The 22,351-nt window shown below is 48.9% G+C and overlaps 1 protein-coding gene across 18 annotated transcripts in view; it reads right to left on the bottom strand.

Moving 5' to 3' along the window:
• The window catches only part of CTNND1 (catenin delta 1), a 56,884-nt gene that overhangs the window by 5,277 nt on the left and 29,256 nt on the right, over positions 1-22,351 (bottom strand). For 10 of the 18 annotated variants that reach the window (XM_035124520.3, XM_035124530.3, XM_035124511.3 and 7 more), the window contains 13 exons: positions 20,191-20,262; positions 19,527-19,685; positions 17,777-18,309; positions 7,711-8,174; positions 7,431-7,614; positions 6,505-6,622; positions 5,387-5,540; positions 5,017-5,034; positions 3,294-3,362; positions 2,339-2,466; positions 1,530-1,680; positions 492-684; positions 249-363 (listed from right to left, as the gene is read on the bottom strand). In XM_035124520.3, coding sequence (XP_034980411.1) covers positions 249-363; positions 492-684; positions 1,530-1,680; positions 2,339-2,466; positions 3,294-3,362; positions 5,017-5,034; positions 5,387-5,540; positions 6,505-6,622; positions 7,431-7,614; positions 7,711-8,174; positions 17,777-18,309; positions 19,527-19,685; positions 20,191-20,262 — 2,358 coding nt within the window. The remainder of the gene's footprint in view (positions 1-248; positions 364-491; positions 685-1,529; positions 1,681-2,338; positions 2,467-3,293; positions 3,363-5,016; positions 5,035-5,386; positions 5,541-6,504; positions 6,623-7,430; positions 7,615-7,710; positions 8,175-17,776; positions 18,310-19,526; positions 19,686-20,190; positions 20,263-22,351) is intronic. The other 8 variants (XM_088664384.1, XM_060277295.2, XM_088664388.1 and 5 more) reach the window with 1 other exon arrangement.

Raw genomic sequence — 22,351 nt, 5'->3', positions numbered from 1 at the left:
TATAGTTATATGCAGTGTTGTATTTTTTCTGTTTATGTGCTGGTTACTTTAGGAATCCTAGAGTGTACGTCTGTACACATATTAAGACTGTGCATAACATGTGAGAATTGTTTGTCTTTTTAGTGGAACTGAAGTGTGGAGAACTCTCTTCTTGACGAGTGAGGCGGGGATTAGAAAAAAAATCCATGTGGATAAGCTCAACATTGGGGTTTTCAGAAAATTCCACCCCTGGTTTAACTCCCAGATACCTGGAAGTCAGACTTCTTCCATCCTTCCTTCTCCAGTGGCTTCCGCAATTCCTTATACCCCCAGATTGTCTGCAGTACAAGAGCAGCTGCTCTGATTTCTCTCTCTGAGCGGTTCCTAGGAGAGAACAGAAGATTATTGCAAAAGAACAAACAGCCCAGCCCATAAGCTTCCTAAGAGAAGGGGGGGGTTGTAGAAATCTGTGCAGGCACCCTCTACCTAACCCCCTTTGGAGCTGCACCCACCCAGATTTGTTGATCAGCACCAGTTTCTCAATGCCTTGCGTCTCCCGCAGTTTCTTGGCTGCTTCCAAGTTATCCAGAATGACCTCATTTATGGTATTTAACACAGAGACCACAGTATCTTCAGAGAAGTTCTTAGCTGGCGTTTGCTGTCCCCCTGGCAAATTCTTCACTAAACTGGGGATGGCATGCTTGCCTAAGAAAGGGAGAAGATCAGCGTCGGTTAGGGGGAAAGGAACAATATAAACAGAAGTGATCAGAAGACAGAAGCAGAAGTTCCCAACAGACTCTTTGAGACCTCGAAGGCTCTCCTGCCATGAAACTGATATAAGGCACAGGCTGAATATAGCAGAGGATTCTGTTCTCAGCTGATCAAGGGAATGCAACTGTCAGAACTTCATTCATTTACCCGGCAGAGCAAGTTGCCAGCCAAGCCTTATTTAGCTAGGTGGCAGGAAAATGCTAGTGCTCTTGTTGGGACTACGACTCCCATCAACCTTTACTTTGGAGCCATGTTGTTTGGGGTAGACGGAAATTGAAGTTTATAGATAGATAGAAATATACTGGAGAAGCCTAGAAACCCTCAAAACACTTGAACCTTGCATCACTTTATGCCAGTTTCCCCAAATCCGGTGCCCTCTAGAGGCTGTTGGGACTCCAACTTCCAGCACCCCTAAACTTGGGCCATGCTGACTGGGGCAGAAGGAGGGCACCAGGTTGGCAAAGGCTTTTCTCGCCAACCTCCACCTTCCAATATTCTACTATGACTCTTGATCAATAATGATCAACCACCCACAAACAATGATCATACTGCTTATGGGCACAGGGACCCTGCCCACCTTTTAAAAACAGTGTGTTCCCTGGCAGTGAGCATCTTTCAAGAAACAGTATGAGTTGTGTTTGGTTTTTAACTCAGCTAGCATGTGTTTTGGAAAGGATTCCCCCCCCCCCAAATAAAGTGTTACCCACACCAAACTGCTGAGACAGGATAAGAAATCCACCAAAGTCCCTTCTCTTCCCGCCTTTCCTTCCTTCTCTCACCTATCAGCTCTTTGTTACGGGAATCCACTGCCAGGTTGCGCAGGGCTCCAGACGCAGCTTTCACCACGCGCTCGCTGTCATAAGTCAGCAGGTCCGCGATGGCAGAGAGGCCTTTCTCCTGGCGCAACGCAGAGCGGATGTACCGACCGTACTGCAAAGAGGGAAAACACAAGACACTTGGCTTTAGTGAAAGAGCTACATGAGAAGCAATTAGATCTACCCAAGAAGTGGGCTCCATACGCAGGAATACATATTTTTTTCTGAACAAAATGCCCCTGGCCTTATCTCTGCGTTCCCACAACATTATTACAGTGAGAACTCAGTTTCCTTAGGAATTCCCATAGCAAAAGTTCACAGTCAATCCAATGCGGAGACCAGCTGTTTGTTTTTATAGTTAACACCCAGCTTGCCAAATGCCTTCTTAACCACAATGTTGACTTCACTATTCCACTCCGGAAATTCCCCATCAGGCCGAGACTACAGCCTAGACATGAAAAACTATCCAAAGGATCCGTGAATGGACGGTCCTTGCAGCCATGAAAGGAGCACGGAGAACATTGCCAGGGACTTCCATGGCGGCTGCCTTCTAAATTGGACCTGCTTGTCCAGTTCAACATGTGCTGGGATGCTAGGAGGGACCGGATGGGACTTCCACTCACTTATGCACAATGAGGCCTCTCCGCTTTGCCCGCAGCCTTAACTACAAGCCTTTGCCAACTACAAACCTTTGCCAAGATAGGTCTTTTTTAATTAAAGAAAAAGGTGGGTCCCAGTTTGCAGTCCCTGCCTCTCTCGGGTGGCCCACTCACCGTCCAACGGCCAGCACACAAATTCTGGATGGCTCCTGCTGAAGCTTCTAAGATAGCTTGAGTTTTGCTCTCCTTCAACAGGGAAATATATATGCGGACAATTTCCGGCTGGAAAAGGAGCTCATAACCTAGCAAAATGGAAGAGAAGGAAGTTTCACGTCAAGCCTGCCAAGCTCTCTTTTAGGTACCCCCACCAGGAACAAAGGAAGCTGCCTTATCATGCACTTGGGTTTATTTAGTTCAGTGCTCTGAACACTGATCATGACTCCAGGACCTTCCGCATGAGAAGGGAGATGGTTACCACTGAGCTATAACTCTTCCCCAAAGAGCTCCTCACAATATGGGTGGTGGCCCAAGGGGGGGGGTAGCAGTGCCCCTTGGTTTAAAAAAAAACCTTCCCATGGCAGACCTGCCTGGTGCCAACACTGCCTAGCACTGAAATGATGGCAAATATGTATTATTTCCCCCTTAGCATCTTAGTGTGTGTGTGTGTTTTGTCAACTGATCTAGACACTCTGCTGGATCAATGCTATTCAGTCACCTTTCAGGTAAGGCAACTGCAGCCACAGAGCAAGAATGGCTATTTTTCCAGCACACCTGCGTGCCACACCTTTGCTGAGAAGTTCAAGGATCTCCCACCTTCACCCAAACCCTGTGCACGTCTCATGTCCTTTGCCTGCATTAAAGGCTGATCATGTGGGAGCTCACACAACAAGATACCACACATGAGAAGTAGTTAAAACAAATTTACACCGCCCCGCCCCCCCATCCAAAAGTGAGAAAGGGGTACCTTTAAGAAGCTGCCTTAAACCAGATCAGGTTTTTGTCCATCTAGCTCAGTGCTGTCTATTCTGACTAGCTGTGGCTACTCAGCGTCTCAAGCAGAGAGGCTTCGCTACTATCGGAAATCAGGCGAGCCATTGCCCTTGCCCAGAAAAAGGGTAAGAAGCATTACCTTTTGCAGGGGTTGGTCTTTTGGGGAAGTCTACGATATCGGTAGAAGGATCCTCTGTCGGTTTTTTACCTTGTAGGGAGGGAAACCCAAGCAAACAATATTAGGAAAGAAACTGGGGAGGGGGAGAATTTCCAAAAGCTCACCATCACCAACACAGTGACCCCCGTACTGTTGGCGATAACTGGCAGTGGATCTCCAATCACAGTGTCTTTGTGCAGTACTGCTACCAGAGATCCTTCAACTCAAGGGTGGGGAACCTGTGGTCCTCCCTAGGTTGCTGGGCTGCAATCCTCATCATCGCTGAGCACTGGGCATGCTGGCTGGGACTGACGGGAGCTGGAGTCCAGCAGCAACCAGGGGGTCATTGGCCTGATCCAGCAGGCTCTACTTCTGCTCTTTCCACCCCCACCCCGCCCTTGCTTTAACTGGAGTTGCCAGGAATGAATTAACGGATGCAATCTATTCTAAACAATTTACTAACATTTGACTGAACTAAGTACATTGTATATGCGAGGAATGCTTCCTGTGGGGTGGGAGTATAGGGGAATTGTTCGTTATATGTATTTTTAGAAACTGAAAGATAAAGAAGGATTTTTAAAAATCACCGAGCTCCAGTCCCACTCTACCTCAGTTCAAAACTGCCAAGGCTAGAGAAGCACATAGACTTAGCAGCCCTGCACAGCTGCCAAGTAAAACAAGGCCTGACTTCTTGCTGTTCCGCACTAACCGCGCCACACCAGCATTGAGATTAGGGCTGGTGCTCTCCTGCCTCAGGCGGCTGTTGCACCACACACCCTGCTCTGGCACTTTCACCACCCGCACCCAGGAAACATGCAGCGTGCAAGTCCATGCAATGTCTTTGGTTAGGATCCAAGAGGGGGGTTTTCTTGGGAGGCAATACAAACTGAGCATAATGATGCACAGCTGGGGTTCTCCCTATCTGCACCATCTACTCTGTTCAAGAGCAGTGGTTTTTTTTTCAAGTTAACTATTGCAGGGTGGGGGAGAAGTGAATGTTGCAAAGACCAGGAGTGGCACAAGTCAAGGAAGCAGGAAAGGAAAACAAGCACAGTAGGAAACAGAGAATTAAGGAAAGGGCTCCTCTCGCTGCAGATGTCAGGCACAATGGCAAGGAGGTTACTTAGCTGTTTTTTTCCATGGGCATTATTATCTCTCCCCACCCTCTGACATCTCACAATTTCACGTCCCAAAGAGAAAAGGTCAGTGCACATGGAGAGATTACACTCAGCTGAGAATTACAGCCAAGCGGCAGGTTTCTGACAGGCAGCCATGTACAATACATGCATTTCCAAACATGCTTTGTCACATTCACATTTTGCGCTTGCATCTGAGAAGGTGTGGCGCAGAGGAGGCCAGCCTGTGACTCTCCAGAAGCTGCTGGACCCCTGGTTCCCATCATCCCGGACTACTGGGCTATGCTGGTTGGGCCTGACAGGACCCGGTAAACCAAAAATAGCTGGATGCCTACAAGATTCCCCATCCCAGGCAGCTTTGATGCTAGTCCTCCCTGCACCCAGTGCTCCTTTCCTTGAAGGGAGTTCTTAGGGGGCGACCCCAGCAGAATGCAAGACTATGAACTCAGCATTGTCTCCCAAGCAAGGGCAACGCAGCAGAGGAAAGCTTTGGAAGGACCTTGCAAAGTCACACGTTTTATAGAAACAAGCATGTCCCGCCCACCCCCTGGGAAAAAAGCTCAACTCACCTCTCGAGAACCACTCGTCTTTGGGCGGAGGAGGAAGAGAGGGGAGAAGGGAGGCAAGAGAGTAGAGATGCCAGCAGGATTCACAGGCCATTTGGAAGGAAAGCAAAAGAGAAGGGGAAACAGGCCACAAATTAGTCGAAAAACCCCATCCATCACCTTGATTGACACACCAAAAAGACCAGTCGTCAGGCCTTGAGAGATAAAAGAGCAGGAGAGCCAGGAAAAGTTACTGCAGCTATAGAACGCTTCGATGGAAAAGCAGCAGCTTGTCCTTACGAGGCCAAGGACAACTTAAGCAGCACTCAGAAACATCTCTCCCTGCCGTGGCCTAGCCCGACCCCATCTATGCAAGGGAACAGGGCAATCCTACCTTTGCCTTTTTTGGCACCAAAGCAGCTGGCTGCATGGGGACCGGTGTTGTTGGCCGCATTGAGGGGCACTTCCTGGTAACGCTCTGCGTGGGGGATCTCACGGTGCACCTGGTAGGACAGGTTCCTCAGGAGGCAAACGCAGTTCTCCACAAGCTGGCAAAAGACAAAACAGTTCCTCAAGATGGGCATCAAGGTCACAGAAATTCAAGAGGTCGGGAGTTGCGTGCACAAGAATAAGCAAGTACAAGGAAGGCGGGAAAGCAGGAGCTCCGGTAGCATTCTGCACCTTGGGACAAGAATCTGGGGTGGGGTGTGGGCATCTGACATCAGCAACACATTCAGGCTGTGAGCAGGAACCAATATGCCCTCTCCTCACTGATGGGCACTGACAGCAAGCCCTATCAAGATTAGATGCACCAAGGTGTTGCCCGTTAGGAACTGCCTAGTGCAACTGAAGGGGCCACCACCCGCTAGGCCCCCACTGTCCATTTGCAGGTGTTGTCTGAATCCAAGCTGTGCCTGCAAACAGACTTCTAAGGGGCTTCCTGTAATCGCCAGCCAGCTGCTTACAACAATCCACTGGAGCTTTGTCAAAGCCAGCTTGCTGGGTAATGGTATGGGGTTAATGATCTGGCCCACCAGCTGATCCAGCTCCCCCATCCTGATCAAAAAGGCATCAGCTGGGGGGAGGTGGGGAGAGACAGGCTGCCTTAGTACATCTGTGAAACAACCAAGAGACCCAAGTGGAGTACCACTTTGTGAAGCGGCAGCTCCCTACAAAAGGGCGGGCGGGGCAAACATTCTGCCCAACTTTACAAGGAGAGATCTGGGGAAGAGAAAATAGATACATCTACGTGCTTTATTGGGAATCTCCTCTTTACAAAATGGGAGAAATGTTCCTGCTGAGAATGCAAATTAAAGACTCTCCCTCAAGCCCCATAAAGCCTCTGATAACCACCCAGATGCCCCTCCTCATTCTCTCAAAAAAGGGGAAATCAGAAGACAGGCAAACAAAGTACACTGCATTTGGTGCAGAAGACTCTCTCCCTCCCCTCCCCTCCCCAACAAGGGCAAGTGGCAACTAGAATAGGGCTGCCTCCTCCCACACTCCCTTTACCTTGCTGTCTAAATCTTTCTGGCCAATCTCTGCTTGAACAATGTAGATGAGGGCATCCACTAGCCCATCACACTCCCGCAATTTTCGGCGGGCTTCACTCCTCTCTGAGCTGACATTTCTACAAAAAGAGAGAAAGAAATATTAGAAAGATGGAGACACTATCAGGTAGTGACTGTTACAAGCCTGTCTGCTTTTCTGTGCTTAAATTTAGGCCACATTTCCACTCTCAAGTCTGTGCTGGGTTTGTGTGTGGAAATTTTCAAGCTTCTGGTGAGAACCTTCTAACATCATGGCAGAAGCCTTTTCCAGCCTTTTCCTCATACCACCTGCTACACCATCCTAGTCAGGCTGATTATAGACCTCATGGGCTATCTATTTCAGCTCCAACACTGCCTCTCTGACTGTCACCCAATTTTCTGCTGCTGCTGCTGCAAAAAAAAAAACACAAGGCAGCCAGGAAGGCCAGCAACTTCATCTTGTTCCTTCTCTGTGCGCCCCATCTCTTAGCATAGGGGACAGTGCATTGCTTCAATGGCCTGCAGTCAGGAATTCAACATTATGGCAAAGCAGGAGTTCTTTGGTTTTCTCAAGTTATACCCGGCAGCATCTCCAGTTTATTAGAAGGCACCAATCTCAGCCCCAAGAGTCCAGTCTAATGGTTCATCTCACTTCTACCAAAGCTACTCAAAGAGCTATGCAACTTGCTCCCAATAAGCTGGCAAGCATCAGGCCCGTCTTACGTCTGCTAAGAACAGGGCCTTTTGTGTGGTGGCATCTGACTTTTGGAATGTGCTCACCGTGAACATCAGCCAGGCACCTACAGCAGGGTCACTCAGGTGTCTGCTTAAAGCACACCTGCAGGTCAGCGGCCTCCAGCACATGCAGCACGCAGGCATGCCTGGAGGAGCAGGGCAGCCCCAGCTTACCTAAGGCAGCCAATGGTGTTGGTAAGCACAGACTCCCACTCTATGTGGCGGGGTTTCGAGTCCTCGCTGGGCTCCCTCTCCCATCCAGAGTGTGGGATGATGACCTCATCCGTGAGGGCATGTAAGGCGTTGTCCACAATGGCCATTTTTATCGAGTCGTGAGAGGACAGGTTCCACAGTGTTCCTGCGCCAAGAGAAAGCATTTGCCTGGTCAAGGAGTGCCTGGAAGACACCTGATGCCTCCACCTCCACCTTCCCTCTCCCAGGGCCCAGAAATTACCTGTGATGACCTCGGTGAGGTCCATGTCACGTGCCTTCCTTAGCAGCCGCACCAGAGCAGGGACACCGTCGCAGTTCTTGATGGCGATCTTGTTGTCCTGGTCCCGGCCGTAGGAGATGTTCTTCAGGGCCCCGCATGCCCCGTAGTGCACCTCCTTCTTGGGGTGGTCCAGCAGCTCCACCAGCACTGGAATGCCCTTCATCTTGCGCACCTCCGTCTTCACCTTGTCGTTGCGGTAGCACAGGTGCTGCAGGTAGGCCGCGGCGTTGGACTTCACCGCATCCAGGCGGAAGCCCAGCATGGCAATCACCTCAGGGAGCTCGGGCTGGCGCCAGTTGGGCGGGGGCGGGCCCCCTTTCTGCAGGCTATCCATGCTGGCTAGGCTGCCCCTCTCGTGCTGGGCCAGGGGGGCCCAGTAGTACTGGTCTCTAGCCAAATCATCCACCAACATGTCCTCGTAACTCCTGCGAAGGAGGAAGAGAAGCAAGTTACTTTCGGGATCCGTCAAGTCATCCAAAGCAGCTGCACTACCAGAGACAGGAACCAGGCTGGTCTGCCCATCTATAGAAGAGATCTGCGGGACAAGGATTAAGAAGGGGTTCCACCATCACCAACCACCTGTTTACATTTCTTGGTAGGATAAGGTAACACAGGGACCCAGTTGTGGCACATCATCCCCACTGCTGCCACGCTAAAAGCTGAAAGTGTGGCCCCAAAAGCCAATCCTCTAGCAGGAACAGGTGGTGGCAGAACTTCCCAGTATCACCAAGCAAGAAGGCCCCCTTTCCCTGCATCACCTTGGCTTTCCTTTCTTGCTCTAGTTTTCAGATACGGAGGCGACCACAAGCCCTCGGGGTCAAGCGCCCAAGTGCTGGGATTGTCTTGAAATTAGAAGCAGGCAATAACAATGACAGCAGCTTACACTAGCAGCTTAAGCTGGGCCCAGGAAGAAATGGTTGTTCTTAAAGAGGGGTGAGCAAGTTCCCAGGTAGTTTTGTCACTGGGGATTTTTCCAGCACCTTTCGCTTCCTTGAAGATAGAGACACCTCTCGTATGTTACTGCAGCCTGGCCACCAGAGGGCAACTTGGCACCATCTGTGTCAAACCACAGGCATTGCATTTTGTAGGTCATCCAACCTGCTCCTGCCCCAAACACACCCAAGATTCAGAAGAGGACTTCCAGTGCTTTATTCAGCCAGGCCTTCCGCTTTGCAATACTTCCAGTGTGCAGTGATTAAGCCAGGCAGACACTCCTGTTAGATTAGATAGTGAGATTTCAAGGACACCAAATTCTGATATGGCACAACTGTGCTACCACACCCCCAAGCTGAACACACTCAAGATCTGCTTAGGAGCAAATGACTGCCAATGCCTCTGGAGGTCTTACATTTCATGCAGGGTGCTGGCTTAACTCCCCAAGATCCCTTCTAAATATAAAAGCAAGACCTGCACTGCAAACGTGGCTCAGCCGTGAGATTCCCAACCTGTCCCAGTCACCCTCTTAAGGGGGTGGCTGTGTGATTAAGAGACACTCTGTACCCTGGAAAGTGTGACTGAAGCAATAGAAGGTGGGAGGGAGAAGAGAGAAAAAAGTGGCCAGGTGAAGGTGGGGAAGGGATGAGAGAGCGGTAGAAAAGGTCTCGGGACTGCTTTTAACATCCTCAAGGAAAGCACACATCCCTTTCACCATGTTGCTACAAGGACAAAATGGTTACAGGGGTCTGTAGCATCAGTATATCTTTTTCACATGGCATGAATGGATGCAAGGTCTGCAACATGCAGTAAAGCAGATGCTTCCACTGCCTTAAAGGAACAGAACCCTTGCCTCCTCATGGAAATGTAGTCCCTCTAGCACAGGGGTCAGCAAACTTTTTCAGCAGTTTCAGTCCACTCTCCCTCAGACCTTGGGGGGGGGGCTGGACTATATTTTCAAAAAAATATATGAACGAATTCCTATGCCCCACAAATAACCCAGAGATGCATTTTAAATAAAAGAACACATTCTACTCATGTAAAAACACCAGGCAGGCCCAACAAATAACCCAGAGATGTATTTTAAATAAAAAGACACATTCTACTCATGTAAAAATATGCTGATTCCCGGACCGTCCGCGGGACGGATTTAGAAGGCGATTGAGCCGCATCCGGCCCCCGGGCCTTAGTTTGGGAACCCCTGCTCTAGCACTTGGTTTTCCTGTTAATGGATGTATTTGGGGCCTATATAACTCAGTGTACAAGCACAGGAGACAGGACAAGATTTGATACCAAGAGCACTTCAGCTTTTGCAACAATAATATAAAAAGCTTTCAGGTCCTCACAGTCATGGAAGAAGCTTAAACAGTGTCCAAGGAAGGTTTTTAGGTAAAGATGGAGATGGCCAAGGATCCCCCCACCCTGAGATCAGTCTCACAGGTTTAATGTTCTGGGTGGCTCCACATTCCTTTAAAAAACTCTTACTGCTGGAAACAGAACTGCACAGGAGGACCCAGGAAGTCTCACCAGGAAATGATGATGAATATTATTATTATTCATCTGAGACCAAACTCTCTTGTTTTGCTTTTGCCAAACTACCCCACTGCTTTGCAACCCAAAAGAAGACAACAAGATGTGCATCTTCGCAGACTCCTTCAGAAATAGGGTCCAGCAGAAATCCCCAGCCCACCCTGCTTTCAGGGTGTAAACACACACAGTGCATCTCGAACATCTGCCATTTGTGCCCACGCAAATGCACTGCAAAGGACGTACACCTAAGGCCTCCTCCACCCACTGTCTGGAGCGGTTTTGCACACATGAATGTTGGGCCGAAGGGGGCCTACTGGGAAGAGCTCCTTCCTTTGCAGCTTCCTTGCTGAATCAACTTGTGAGGGAGCCACAGCTCAGTAACAAAGTGCAGACTTCACACTAGTGGTCTGGTCCAGGACTGGTGAGCCTCTCAAAGGAAGAAGGAATCATATCTGCATGGTGGAGCTGTCATGCTTTACATGTATATGGTCTCTCGAGATCAGGCTCCGGCGCCTGTGGTTAGGAAAAGAAAAGGAAGTGGGCAGCAGCAGCAACACTGGGAGAGATGTTTGTGCAAGACCAATTAGAGCTGGTGGTGGACAACACCAGAGTAGCTGGGAAACCTGCCCAAGTCAGAGGAAGGCGCTTCTTCATAACCTCAGCATACTGCCTGATCTCCATATCCAAGCCTTGGCCAGGAGTGGGATCCTGACTGAGAGTGGCCCCAACGCTAGAATGGAGGAAGCAAGTGGTCCCATGGGGTGAAAGAGGCAACCGAGGAGTGTGGGGCCCAAGGAATGTCGCCTTAAATCATAGGGAGGGCAGAAGGCATAGCCTTCATTTTCATCTTCAAATATTCAAGCAGACATTCCAGGGGCTTAGGGGGCTGGGACTGCTTGTATGATCAATTTTCCATGTTTTTAAAACACAGGTGGGAAACTTGCAAAATGCATGCAGCATCTCCCACCCAAAAAAGTGTGTGGGGGGGAGAGAGATCGAGAGATCGAGAGTATTCAGTATTCAGCTAGTATTCAGCCCCTAACCACTTTCCCACCAAATAAGTGTGTTCCTCTGCCCTGAAAATGTTGCTCTGCCCAGCTAATAAGAAGTCAATTCCCTAGTCATGGTTTGCTCTGATTCAAAGTTAAATGCCTGAATGAGAGTGGACAGGTTTCAAGATTCACCTGCTCTTTAAGCAGAGATGGCAATAATCCAGAAAGCAACAAGGTTTTAGTCAGTGAACACTGCAGCTTTGGAAAAGCAGAGCCCCTACTTTCATTGGTTTTAAACAGATTGGTTGCTGAAAAATTTATTTTCCTCCACTTTGTTTTAAAGTGATTTGTGATTTAAACACTGCTGCTTTGGTTTTATTTTGTTGTTTCTATTATTATGTGTGCTTAAAAGAAATACTGTAAGCTGCCTCAGAGAACTCTGATTATTGGGTAGCCTATAAATTGCAAACACAAATTAGGGGGGGACATCCCTTATCAGGCAACATGAATTTAGATTTCATATCCATATCTGTAGCAAACATATTCTTGTCAAGCTGACTTGTGGTTAAATGTTCTTGCTGCACCTCATGTCACGTTTTTTAAAAACACCAAGAACATAAAGTCACATTTGCAGGGCATGATGCACATATTGTGGAGGATTTGAAGAGGAAGGGAACTTATGTTCAAGCGAGACAAATTTGAGTTAGCCCACCAATGTAGCTGTAATGAGAATTGAAAGGGTGTCTTCCAACTCCTTAATGCAGGCATAGGCAAACTCGGTGGCTCTCCAGATGTTTTGGGACTACAACTCCCATCATCCCTGACCACTGGTCTTGTTAGCTAGGGATGATGGGAGTTGTAGTCCCAAAACATCTGGAGAGCCACCGAGTTTGCCTATGCCTGCCTTAATGCCTCACTTCCAATTTTTCAGCACTTTAACAGCCTGTATTCGATGAGGAAGCTGCTGGTTTTTTTTTTTGTTTGTTTAAAAGTCCATTAAGCTTTTGCTTTCACAGATTCTCACAAGTGATTCCTCAGGAGCTGCATGATGCCCCAGCCCAGTTCCAAAGTAATGCTTCAGCCAGTTTTCAGCGTATATTTTGTAGGAAACTCATCAAGGAAATTTGCTATGGCAAGCAATGAAGCTTCCATCTAAGGCGGGGCCTACCATTACCTCCCTTTCTTGTACGGCCATTGTTGCATGGGGTTCATTCAACAGTGAACATTCAGAACAATAGCACAGCCTGAAAGGCCTGGCCAGTGGCCTACATAAACAGAGAAGGCACCCTAATATCCACTGGAACACAAAAGGACAGGCAAATACCAGCTCCTTATCAGACACGTCAGTGTGGAAATAAGTCCCTGAGGGAAGGAAGGACGTTTGAAGACCACTGTGCTCCAGACTGCAAGTGTCCAAGCTGCCTTCTGGAGGCAAAGCGCCGTTGACTTGGCAGTTGCTTTCCAGCTTGAAAACATGTTCATACAAGACACTCGCATAGCTCTGGGTTATTTTTGAAACCACAAATACTGTTCCCTACATGCCTTAATCTCTTAGATCACAGAGCATACAAGAGACACTTGTCCAGGCTTTAACCCCTCCCTTCTCACTGCAAGGGATTCAAACTGGGGCTCTTCAAAAGGCAACACTTGGGCCTGGCAGCTGTTCTGGGAAACTGCATTAAAACCGGTATATCGTCTCAAAGCAGCAAATCAACCCGTACAGACTTTCCGTGTGAAAATAAGAGAGCACCGGGGGGGGGGGAGGGCTGGGGAATCAATCCTCTACAGTGGCTTACTGTCAGACCACATCACCTCCTGATGTTTTCCGTGCATGCCTCGGGAAGTTTAGCAGAATGCTCACAAGTGGGTCTCCTGACCTTCATGGCAGATTACTGAGCTAGAGGACACTGAACATACTAAAAGGCTGTTGAGGCCTTTCTTCACAAGGGCAAGCTGCCAAGTCACAATGGTTTTAAAAAAAAGTAGTAAAGTTCAGTTCCTTACTCAGAACAAGTAAAGATGTTATCTGGCTAGTTACCATCAAAGGTAAGAGAATGGACAACAGACACACACACACACACACAGCTCAACTCAGGAGGTGGCAGGACAAGGAGAGAGCTCAGTTGGTAAAGCATGGGACACTTAATCTCAGGGTCATGGGTTTGAATCCCGTGTTGGGCAAAAGATTCCTGCATTGCATGGGGTTGGACTAGATGACCGTCGTGGCCCTTTCAAATCTACAATTCCATGGTGTGAGGGACAGGAGATATCGCGAAGTCCCTCCCCTCCTGAGTTCCAGCCCATCCCCGAGCGCAGGGGAAAGCAGGGAGAGCTCCGTCTCAAGTGGGGAAGCAGGAAGTGGGGTCCGAGGCTCAGACAGGGTAGCGGAGCCAGCGCCCCAGGTGAGACAGGAAGGGGAAAGCAAGGGGGGCAGACCTGTTCCCCCAACTCCGGAATTGCGCAGAAAACGTAGGGGGAAAAGGATGGGTCTCCCCAAGTTGTTGTGTTGGAGAAAAACGCGCCAAACGCCATTCGGAGGTTCTGATTCAAGCGGATAAGATGTGTCTCTGTAAATAGCACTGCCTTCAGCACTGTAAATACGCAGCACCAATAAAAAGATAAAATGCAGAGCGGTGTAGAGTCGTTACTCTGAAGTAGCCCACTCCGGCCACTGTGACACATGGATTCAACAGAGCCAGTATAGCAGAGTGCTTAGAGTACTGGACTAGAACCTGGGAGACCAGGGTTCAAATCCCCAATCAGTGTTGAAACTCAATGGGTGACCTTTGGGTCAGGCATTCTCTCAGACTGACCTACCTCACACGGTTGTCATGAGGATAAAGATGTGGAAGGGGAAAGAACCATGTATACCACCTTGAGCTTCTCGGAGGAAAGGTGGGAAATATAATAAATATAAATAATAAATAGTTTACTCAACCTTTATTTGCTTGCACAAAGCACAGCCCTTTCAGAACTGGCAGTCAAACTCCACACTTAGAAATTCTACTGGAGCAAGCTTTTATGCATCAATGTTAACTGTGCGGGTCACAGGTCAGAACAATACAGCACAGGAAGGAGCTGCTTCTCTATAATCCTGTGAGCAAGTCGCTTAATTGTTCACTCCTCTGGCTAAACTTAAGATGCCACATGCAATAGCAGCAAAAAAAAAAAAAAAAAAAAAAAGCCTGAGGTTAAGGGCATTTTAAGCAGTCCTGAGTTTTCAGGCATTATTTTTTGTCATTGTTAAATTTGTATCCCGCCTTTCCACCAAATCATGCTCAAAACAGCATCAAAACATCCCTTTATTGTTCCTGACGAACTCATGGAAAAACAAAACACTGCACCATCACCACCTGTCCAGCAAGAGCAGACCAAACTGGGATGGGGTAGGACTACAGCTGCTCTGAAGTAATTTGAGAATCCTCAGGAGATCCTGAACTCAGATCTCCTATGTCAGGGGTCCCCAAACTACGGCCCCCGGGCCGGATGCGGCCCAATCGGCCTTCCAATCCGGCCCGCGACGACCCCCGCCGCCCGCTCTCGCGGTGCGCGGCGCAGCGGCGATCTAAAAAATCGGCAAAAAATCGCCGAAAATCCTTTGTGCGCATGCGTACGGGCCTCTCCCGACCCGGAAGAGGTCATTTCTGGTGCACTTCCGGGTCGGGGGAGGCCCATACGCATGCGCACAAGCGATTTTCGGCGATTTTTTTCCCGCCCGTGTGCGTGTGCGCATGCGCACGGGCGCGCCCTCCCCCGCCCTCCGGCCCGCTGCGCGCGCACTCCCCTGCCGTCCGGCCCACCGCGCGGTCGGCGCGCCGGGCACCGGCCCGCCGCTCGGTAAGTCTGGGGACCCCTGTCCTATGTGCTCTTGGAGGTCTTGTTTATCGGTTGAGAAGCCAAAACTGGATGAAGCTGTGCATTGACCCAAGCAGCAGGTTTTGCAGAATTTCAGCCTCCCCTAACCCACCGTACCCTGATCAGTCCCGGGCAATAAACCCATTGTTAACATTCGTGAAGTCAGTCGGACAAGAGAAGCCATCACTCTGCTCCATCAAGAACCTGCAGAGTTTAGAAGCTGTGCAGGTCAAGCAGAAGACACCACTTCTCCCCTTCTAGGCCAAAAGCTACCACAACTGATTATTAACAAAGTCACGTACTTTAGGGGTTAGCCAAGGTGGTCAAAAATTTTCCTCTCTGACAGCAATGTCAAACAGCAAAGGAGTATTAGACAAGATAGTCATTTTACATAACTTTAATCCGTGTACTTTAATCTGCAGAATATACAGTGGAAGGGGGTGAACAGAACTGAAATTGTACTGAGGATGAATCCTCTGGGTCAACACTGAGCAAAGGACAGGCAGAGGCACAAGCTGACATGAAGCAGCAGAAGACAGGTAGGAGACCACAGAAGATGAATGGAAACTGTGCTGTGGAGTTTGCCACTATTTAAGTCTGGGTGGTTGGGATGTGGGTTTTTTTTCCAATGGAAGCTGATATTCGCAAGATCATACTACATCAAAGGTATATAGAGCTAGGGGACAGGCCTTTACTGTGGGATCAATGCTTCTCACACATAAGTTTTTCACAGCATCCACACAATGCCGGTGCCATTAGCCTACTATAATCTGAATCCCCACCCCATTTACCCTTGAAAACACCCAGTCGACTGTAAACCTATGCCACCATTAGGCAAACAAGAAAAGAGAAGGTTGACTCTGGGGTGCCCAATGCAGCACTTGCAGGCATTGTAACACACAACTCTTGGTGCCCATCTGGCAATTGCAACCACTACCTATTTTGTTGTTGTTGTTGTTCCTATTTTTTTACACTTTGGCAGCAGCTGCACTGGCTGGAAAGAGAACTGCCGGCCTCCAGCTGCCCCACCTCTCCCTTTCCATTTCCCAGAACGCCTTTGAGTCCCGTGTAAGCCCAGAGGCATTCTTCACTGGAAAGGAATAAAAATGGTGCAGCAGCCTTCTTTTGAAACTCCTCGGGGGGGGGGGGGAGCCACTGCCTGCTAAATCTCTGAGATTGGAGAGTGAGTGGCAGATTCCTTTTAATTAGGTTAATATAAGAGAAAGCAAGCATGCATGTGTCAACTTTTTAAAAATCTGTTTGAGGGTATTTTGCCTGCTTTTTGGGTGTGTGCATGTGTCTGCTTTATTTGGTTTGGGGGGCATGCTGCCCATTTTACATGTTTTAGTATTTTGTTTGTGGGGGTAAGTTCTGGCTGTTTGAGCATCACCAGTTTTTCCTGTGTGAAATGATAATTAATAATAATAATATTTATTTCTACCCCGCCCATCTGGCTGGGTTCCCCCAGCCACTCTGGGCAGCTCCCAACAGAATATTAAAACAGAATAAAACATCAAACATTAAAAACTTCCCTAAACAGGGCTGCCTTCAGATGTCTTCTAAAAGTCCGATAGTTGTTTATTTCCTTGACATCTGATGGGAGGGCGTTCCACAGGACGGGCACCACAACCGAAAAGGCCCTCTGCATGGTTCCCTGTAACCTCACTTCTCGCAGGGAGGGAACTGCCAGAAGGCCCTCGGAGCTGGACCTCAGTGTCCGGGGTAAACAATGGGGGTGGAGATGCTCCTTCAGGTATACTGGGTATTTTGTGGTGACCATGACAATTTTAGATTTCCAAATATGACCCCAGGCCACACACAAAAAACCATGCAAGCACCATGCAAGCATTTGAATCTTGATACAGAGCCCTGAATCCCCAGGCTCTACACCTGTAAACCAATCCCTGCTACCAGTATGCACAAGAGAAAAAATGCTGTTCATACAGTCAGGGTCTTCTTGGCAATGGAAAGCATGAACCCACAGCTGTGCAACAGCAAGGCTCATTTTCATGCTGTAGTGACAACAGGATTCAATGTCACAATGGGAAGCAATGAAGAGTACCTCGTAGTACTGGTACCAGAGATGCCACCTTATTATAGTTAGGCCTTACCTTAATGAGACTCCTCATACACACACTCAAAAAATTCTTCACAACGGTCCTGCAGAGCTAGCTTAGTATCATCCCCACATTGAAGGTGGAGGATGCCGCAGAGAAGGACTCATGGAGTGGCTTGCTGAAGATTGCTTAGCACACGGCAAGAGGAGACGTGTGAACGGGGACTTTTCACCCAGAAAATAGCCATCACACTGAACTCTCAATATACTTCCTCTTGAGGCCAAAAAGAGCACAAGCGCCACACACTCCTTACACTTATCACCAGACATTCAGCGGCACATTTTGGGAAAGTTTACTGGAAAGAACATTTTCAGCCTTTTCCTTTTAACTGAAGGGACAAAAGCAGATGAGCAGATGAATTTTCCTGCTCATCCCTGAATCCCAAGGCCAAGTCTGTACAACTCTAAAGCTCGCTTTATAGACTGCATTGTCACTCGTAACGACAGCAGTGTCTCAAAGAGCTATGGTAAAAGCATTTCTTCACCATGTTTCTCAAGAACGAGCGCATGTCCACCCCTCCAGCGCCACTTTAAGTATTTCTATATCATGACAGAATCATTGCCACCATCTGCCCTAGAATGCCAAGCAAAATGCTCCTACCTGAGTCTCTGGCGGGGGTCGGAGGGAGTCCCAGTCCGCCTGGCAGTACCATAGTCTGGCATGGTGCCGTAATCGAGGTCGTCGTATCCCATGCTGCGCTGGTCGTCCTCCAACCCGTAAGGCTCTGGGTGGAAGCGGTTCAAGTCCATGTTGCTTCCCCCTACCCGCACCTGCGGCTGAGGCCCATAGACATCCTGCCGACTGGGGGCCCGGTAGCCGTCCATGGAGGGGCGGTAGCGCTCGTCAATGCGTGTCACGCGGGACAGGCTGCCGTAGTTGTGCTCACTGCCATGGTAGCTGTCCTCATACGGGCGGCCATAGCCGTCTGGGTAGTGGTAGTTTCGTGGGAGGGTAGCTGTGCCCGGCTGGCTCATGTAGGCCCCAGGGCCGCCATTGGTGTTTTTCCTAAAGTTCCTATCCATGGTCTGAATGTAGTTGTTGGGGACTGGAGAGCCGTCCACAGGCAGCCCATCGGGGCCAACAGGAACTTGCTGCACTGTGCGCGTGGTCATGGTCTTCACAACCTTCTTCACCTACACAACAGTAACAGGAGCTGTTAGGCATCTGCCAGCGCCTTTCACCCCAAAGTAGTCAGTGCTGAGCTTGAATCATTGATACCACTTTGTGGTATTTCCCCATTACCTCCACAGGGCCTGGCTCTTTCTACTCTCTGTGGCTCTTGTTCTGGGCCAGAGGTCGGCAACCTAAGGCTCATGGGCTGGAAGCAGTCCATGAGGGTCGCTTAACCAGCCCATGAGCTGCCCCCAAACCAAGCCACCTGCTCAACAAGTCCCTGCGCGCTGCACTAAACTGGCACGGCGCAGGGACTCTCTTCTGCAGCTCCAGAAATCCCATCTGCGCATGTCCGGGGTGCCGGAAATCGCTTCTACGCAGGTGTGATTTCCGGCATCATGCTGTGCCAGCCCGGCCCATGGAGGATCTCTGTGGGAGTGATCCGGCCCATGCCCGGTAAACCTTGCCAACCCCTGTTCTGGGCCATCTTTCTAATGTGGCACTCTCCCGATGCTGGACTACAACTCCCATCATCCTTTGCCATTAGCCATGATGCAAGCGGGAAGCCCAACAACATATGGTGGTGCTCCTTTCATAGACCTTTGCAGGTGCCTGCAAAACTTGTGCACTGCAGGCGAGTTAAGTCCAACCCTAAGTGTTTTCTTGCTGAGAGCACTGGCAGAGCTGCAGTTCTCAGAATCCCACTTCTGGGACACTTTGGTTAAGCACAATGCAATACTGCCCATTGGTTAAGCCTGGCTAAGCTATTAGGAGCTGGTGGCAGAATCACACGCTCCCTCCTTCCTGCCAAGCTTATATTCTTCTCCTCTGTCAAAATGGTTACCTTGGTGAGTTCTATCTGCTGTCTACATCACCACTAATAAACATGAATGGCAATTAGGCCAGGCAGGTTGAGTTCATCCTCCCAGAAGTGAGGGAGGGGAGCGGGTGCAATCCTGCAGGCCTCCCTCTACTGGTGAATTAAGTTACCTTCACTGTGCCCGCATAGACTTTTGGGGATAACGAAGGAAGCAGCGAAAACTACTTTAGATCACTGCATAGAGACAGCTGCCACTAATGGAAATTTAAAACACCGCTTGTTGGGTGTTCTAAGCCCCAGTGGTTCTTTGCTGTTGAGTGTCTGGTACACACAAGCCTAATCTCTTCCCGACCCAGCTCCTAAATAAGGGGCATATTTCACAACATCAGAACCTGCAATTCTTCTCAAGCCTCTCACCGTGGTCTCTGTACGGCGAGTTTTCCCATCATCAGAGGTCTCTACCGAAACAACTGACATGGCGCCCTCAGGGTCCTCCTCCATGGTATAGGTCTCTTCCACAATCTGTCCTGGGTCTTGCATCCTAGGAATGGTGCTGTATATGAGGTGACTGTGGTCCTAAGGAGATGAAGATACAGATCAGTAGCAGCCCAATTCTGCCCAGACAATTCTGCACACTTCCCATAAGAAGCCAGGCACAACCGGCCAAGTTCCCTTTAATACCCAGTCTCTCTCTCAGGAAGTGCATACACAAAAAGGGTGGTTTTTTTCTCTTTAGACGTTGCTATTTAAGGCTTTTGAACCCAAGTTCCAGTTCAAACCACAGTAAATTCATGCAACAAAATAGGATGTCAACTACCGGGTGGCTTTCCATTCAACGCAAGAGTAGAAGAGAAAGTGACTCAGACTTCCTCTCCGCGTGCATAACAGTTTCTCAACATTTTATGGAAGGAAAACATAGGGCCATCCCACCCGCCACACCCAGACCAGGCTACAGATTGGAGAAGCTCAAGGAATCCAGCCAGAATTTTCACATCAGGCTAGATCCCCTTGAAAAAAGCAACAGCACCTTCAGCAAACTAGTGCCACCTGCCAGAAATAAGTTTTCAGTTCCGTTCTTTACCTGTGGTCCGTTGAGTTTCAGTTCAGAGAATTTCTGTCTCTCCAGGTCAGCATTGCCCAAGAAACGGCCGTTCTGTGAAAGAAAATAGTGGTGCATTTGTGTCCAGCATCAGGGGGGGAAGGGGGCGGGGGAGTGGAAGTCACCTGTGGCAATTGAGCAAGTTCAGCCATGGTGAGTTTATGGCTCACCATAAAGTGAAGAAGCTAGAAGGCTGGCCTGGCACCATTAGCAAGTAACATGATGCGTATAGGTTGCACAGTGTTAGGTAGCTCTTTAAGAGGGTTACGCTTCCTCACAGGTAGAGAGAGAAACCGACAAGTTCTCCTGTCCATCTATGAAACCCTCTGCGGGGAGAGAACGCAGCAACTCAGAGTGAAATCAAAAAGACTGCATGCTGCCACAACCCAAAAGGCACCAAGAGCTCCTAACTAAGGTAGCTAACTAAAGCACATAGAAGATCAGTTCAAAGACTGGGGAAAGCAGCCCGTTGGCACAACAGCTCCAAAGTCTCAAGTCCCATCTCCATCCTACGAAAAGAATGAGGGCGACCCATCTCAGCAGACCTCTCCCCTCCAGAGTGAAAAGGAATTAAATGCAGGCTCTTCCGAGTAGAGCACTCAAGTTCAACACCACCTTGCAGACCTGCAGCTCTGTTCTTGTGTGCATCCCGAACAGTTTCTATCCCTGTTGGGGCAGAAATTCTGAACTTCTGGAATAAACAGGACTCAAAATAGCAACCACAAGCTTAATAAGTATCCTTTGCAGCTGTCTGCTTCCTCAACCGTACCCTTGAGGTTGAGAAGTACAAAAAGCAAATAGCTAGCAGTAATCAAACAAAAAGGGAAAGGCAATATGAACTTGGCTTAAAAGCCTCAAAAACAAAGTCATCTGGGCGTTTTCTCCACATCTACCTGGGACATTTCCTCCATGCTACTTCATCCTGGTGTGTCTGAATTGGAGGGCATTTTGCTATCAAAGGACAAGGGTTGCCATTATGAGCAAGGACAGGTTCATTTGACTGTCTGGCTTTCAGCAGTCAGTAATTCTTTGGGTTATTGTTCCTTTCGTCCACTTCATCTGTTAAGAGATCTCTTTTTGCCAGATACATGACCAGCAGCTAGGGCAAGGAAGTTTTGATTGTTCCACAGCAGCTTACACGAAGAACTCTGGCTTATTATTATTTTTTACACTACGATCACCATATCCAGGATGTTCTCGAGAAAGCACTACAGCAGCTAACTCCACTTCTCTGCTGGGCATCCCGTTACACAGATACAAACGCTGAACCATCAGTAATCAATACAAGCGCACACTGGCCCACTTCAAGCCTAACTCTAAGGCAAACCACGGTTAACCATGAGGGAATGAGTTTGGGGGTACTCTGGGCAAAAATCACAGCTGCTTTGCTCCTGTCCTGCTGCTGTTACCCAGAGTTAAGCCATGGTTTGGGCCTAGCATTACATCCAAACCACAAGTTGTGGTTGTAGCCAAGGTTTGTTTTTGACTTACCACGCACGGCTCATCCAGAGTGAGGTAAACCATGGGCCTGGTCTTGAAGGTCACAGTAAGCCAAGCCATGGCTACTTAGTACTGTGGCAGCAGCAGCAGGCCTAGAAGAGATGTGAAGTGGCCGCACGTTTTGCTCCGAGTACCTGCAGGCTCACTCATCCACACTTCAATGTGTTTGGGCCAAGTGTTATAGGTGAACCAGACTTCTAAGTATGGTATGATACACTACTGGTCTTCAGGAATTAAAATGGGAATAGGAAGGAGAGAATCATAGAGTTAGAAGGGACCCTGGGGCTTAACTAGTCCAACTGGAGGAATTACAGCTCAAGAATCCCTGACAGATGGCCAGCCAACCTCCAATGAAGGAGAGTCCACCACTTTCCGAGAGGTAGACTCCTATAAAGGAGGGTCTGTCACCCAAGGAGAAGCACTTCAGTTTCTACTTCAACATCGATGGTGGTCTTTATTTCATATGACACTAGGTACTGTGAAAGCAAAATCTAGCCACTCACTCAATACTGGTTGCTCAACCTCTCCATGACACCACTTCCTAAACAGAGTAGTTGTTTATGGTTAGCCACTGAACAGGCACTGGCCTGTAGACCCAGCTACGCAAAGTGCGGAATGTCAAAGCCCTTGGGCCAAGTTGCCC

The sequence above is a fragment of the Zootoca vivipara genome, chromosome 1 (genome assembly GCF_965207765.1).
Source record: "Zootoca vivipara chromosome 1, rZooViv2.hap1.1, whole genome shotgun sequence".
NCBI classification, from domain to species: domain Eukaryota; kingdom Metazoa; phylum Chordata; class Lepidosauria; order Squamata; family Lacertidae; genus Zootoca; species Zootoca vivipara.
The sequence above is the reverse complement of the archived record's forward strand: the minus strand, read 5'-3'. Positions and strand labels throughout refer to the sequence as shown.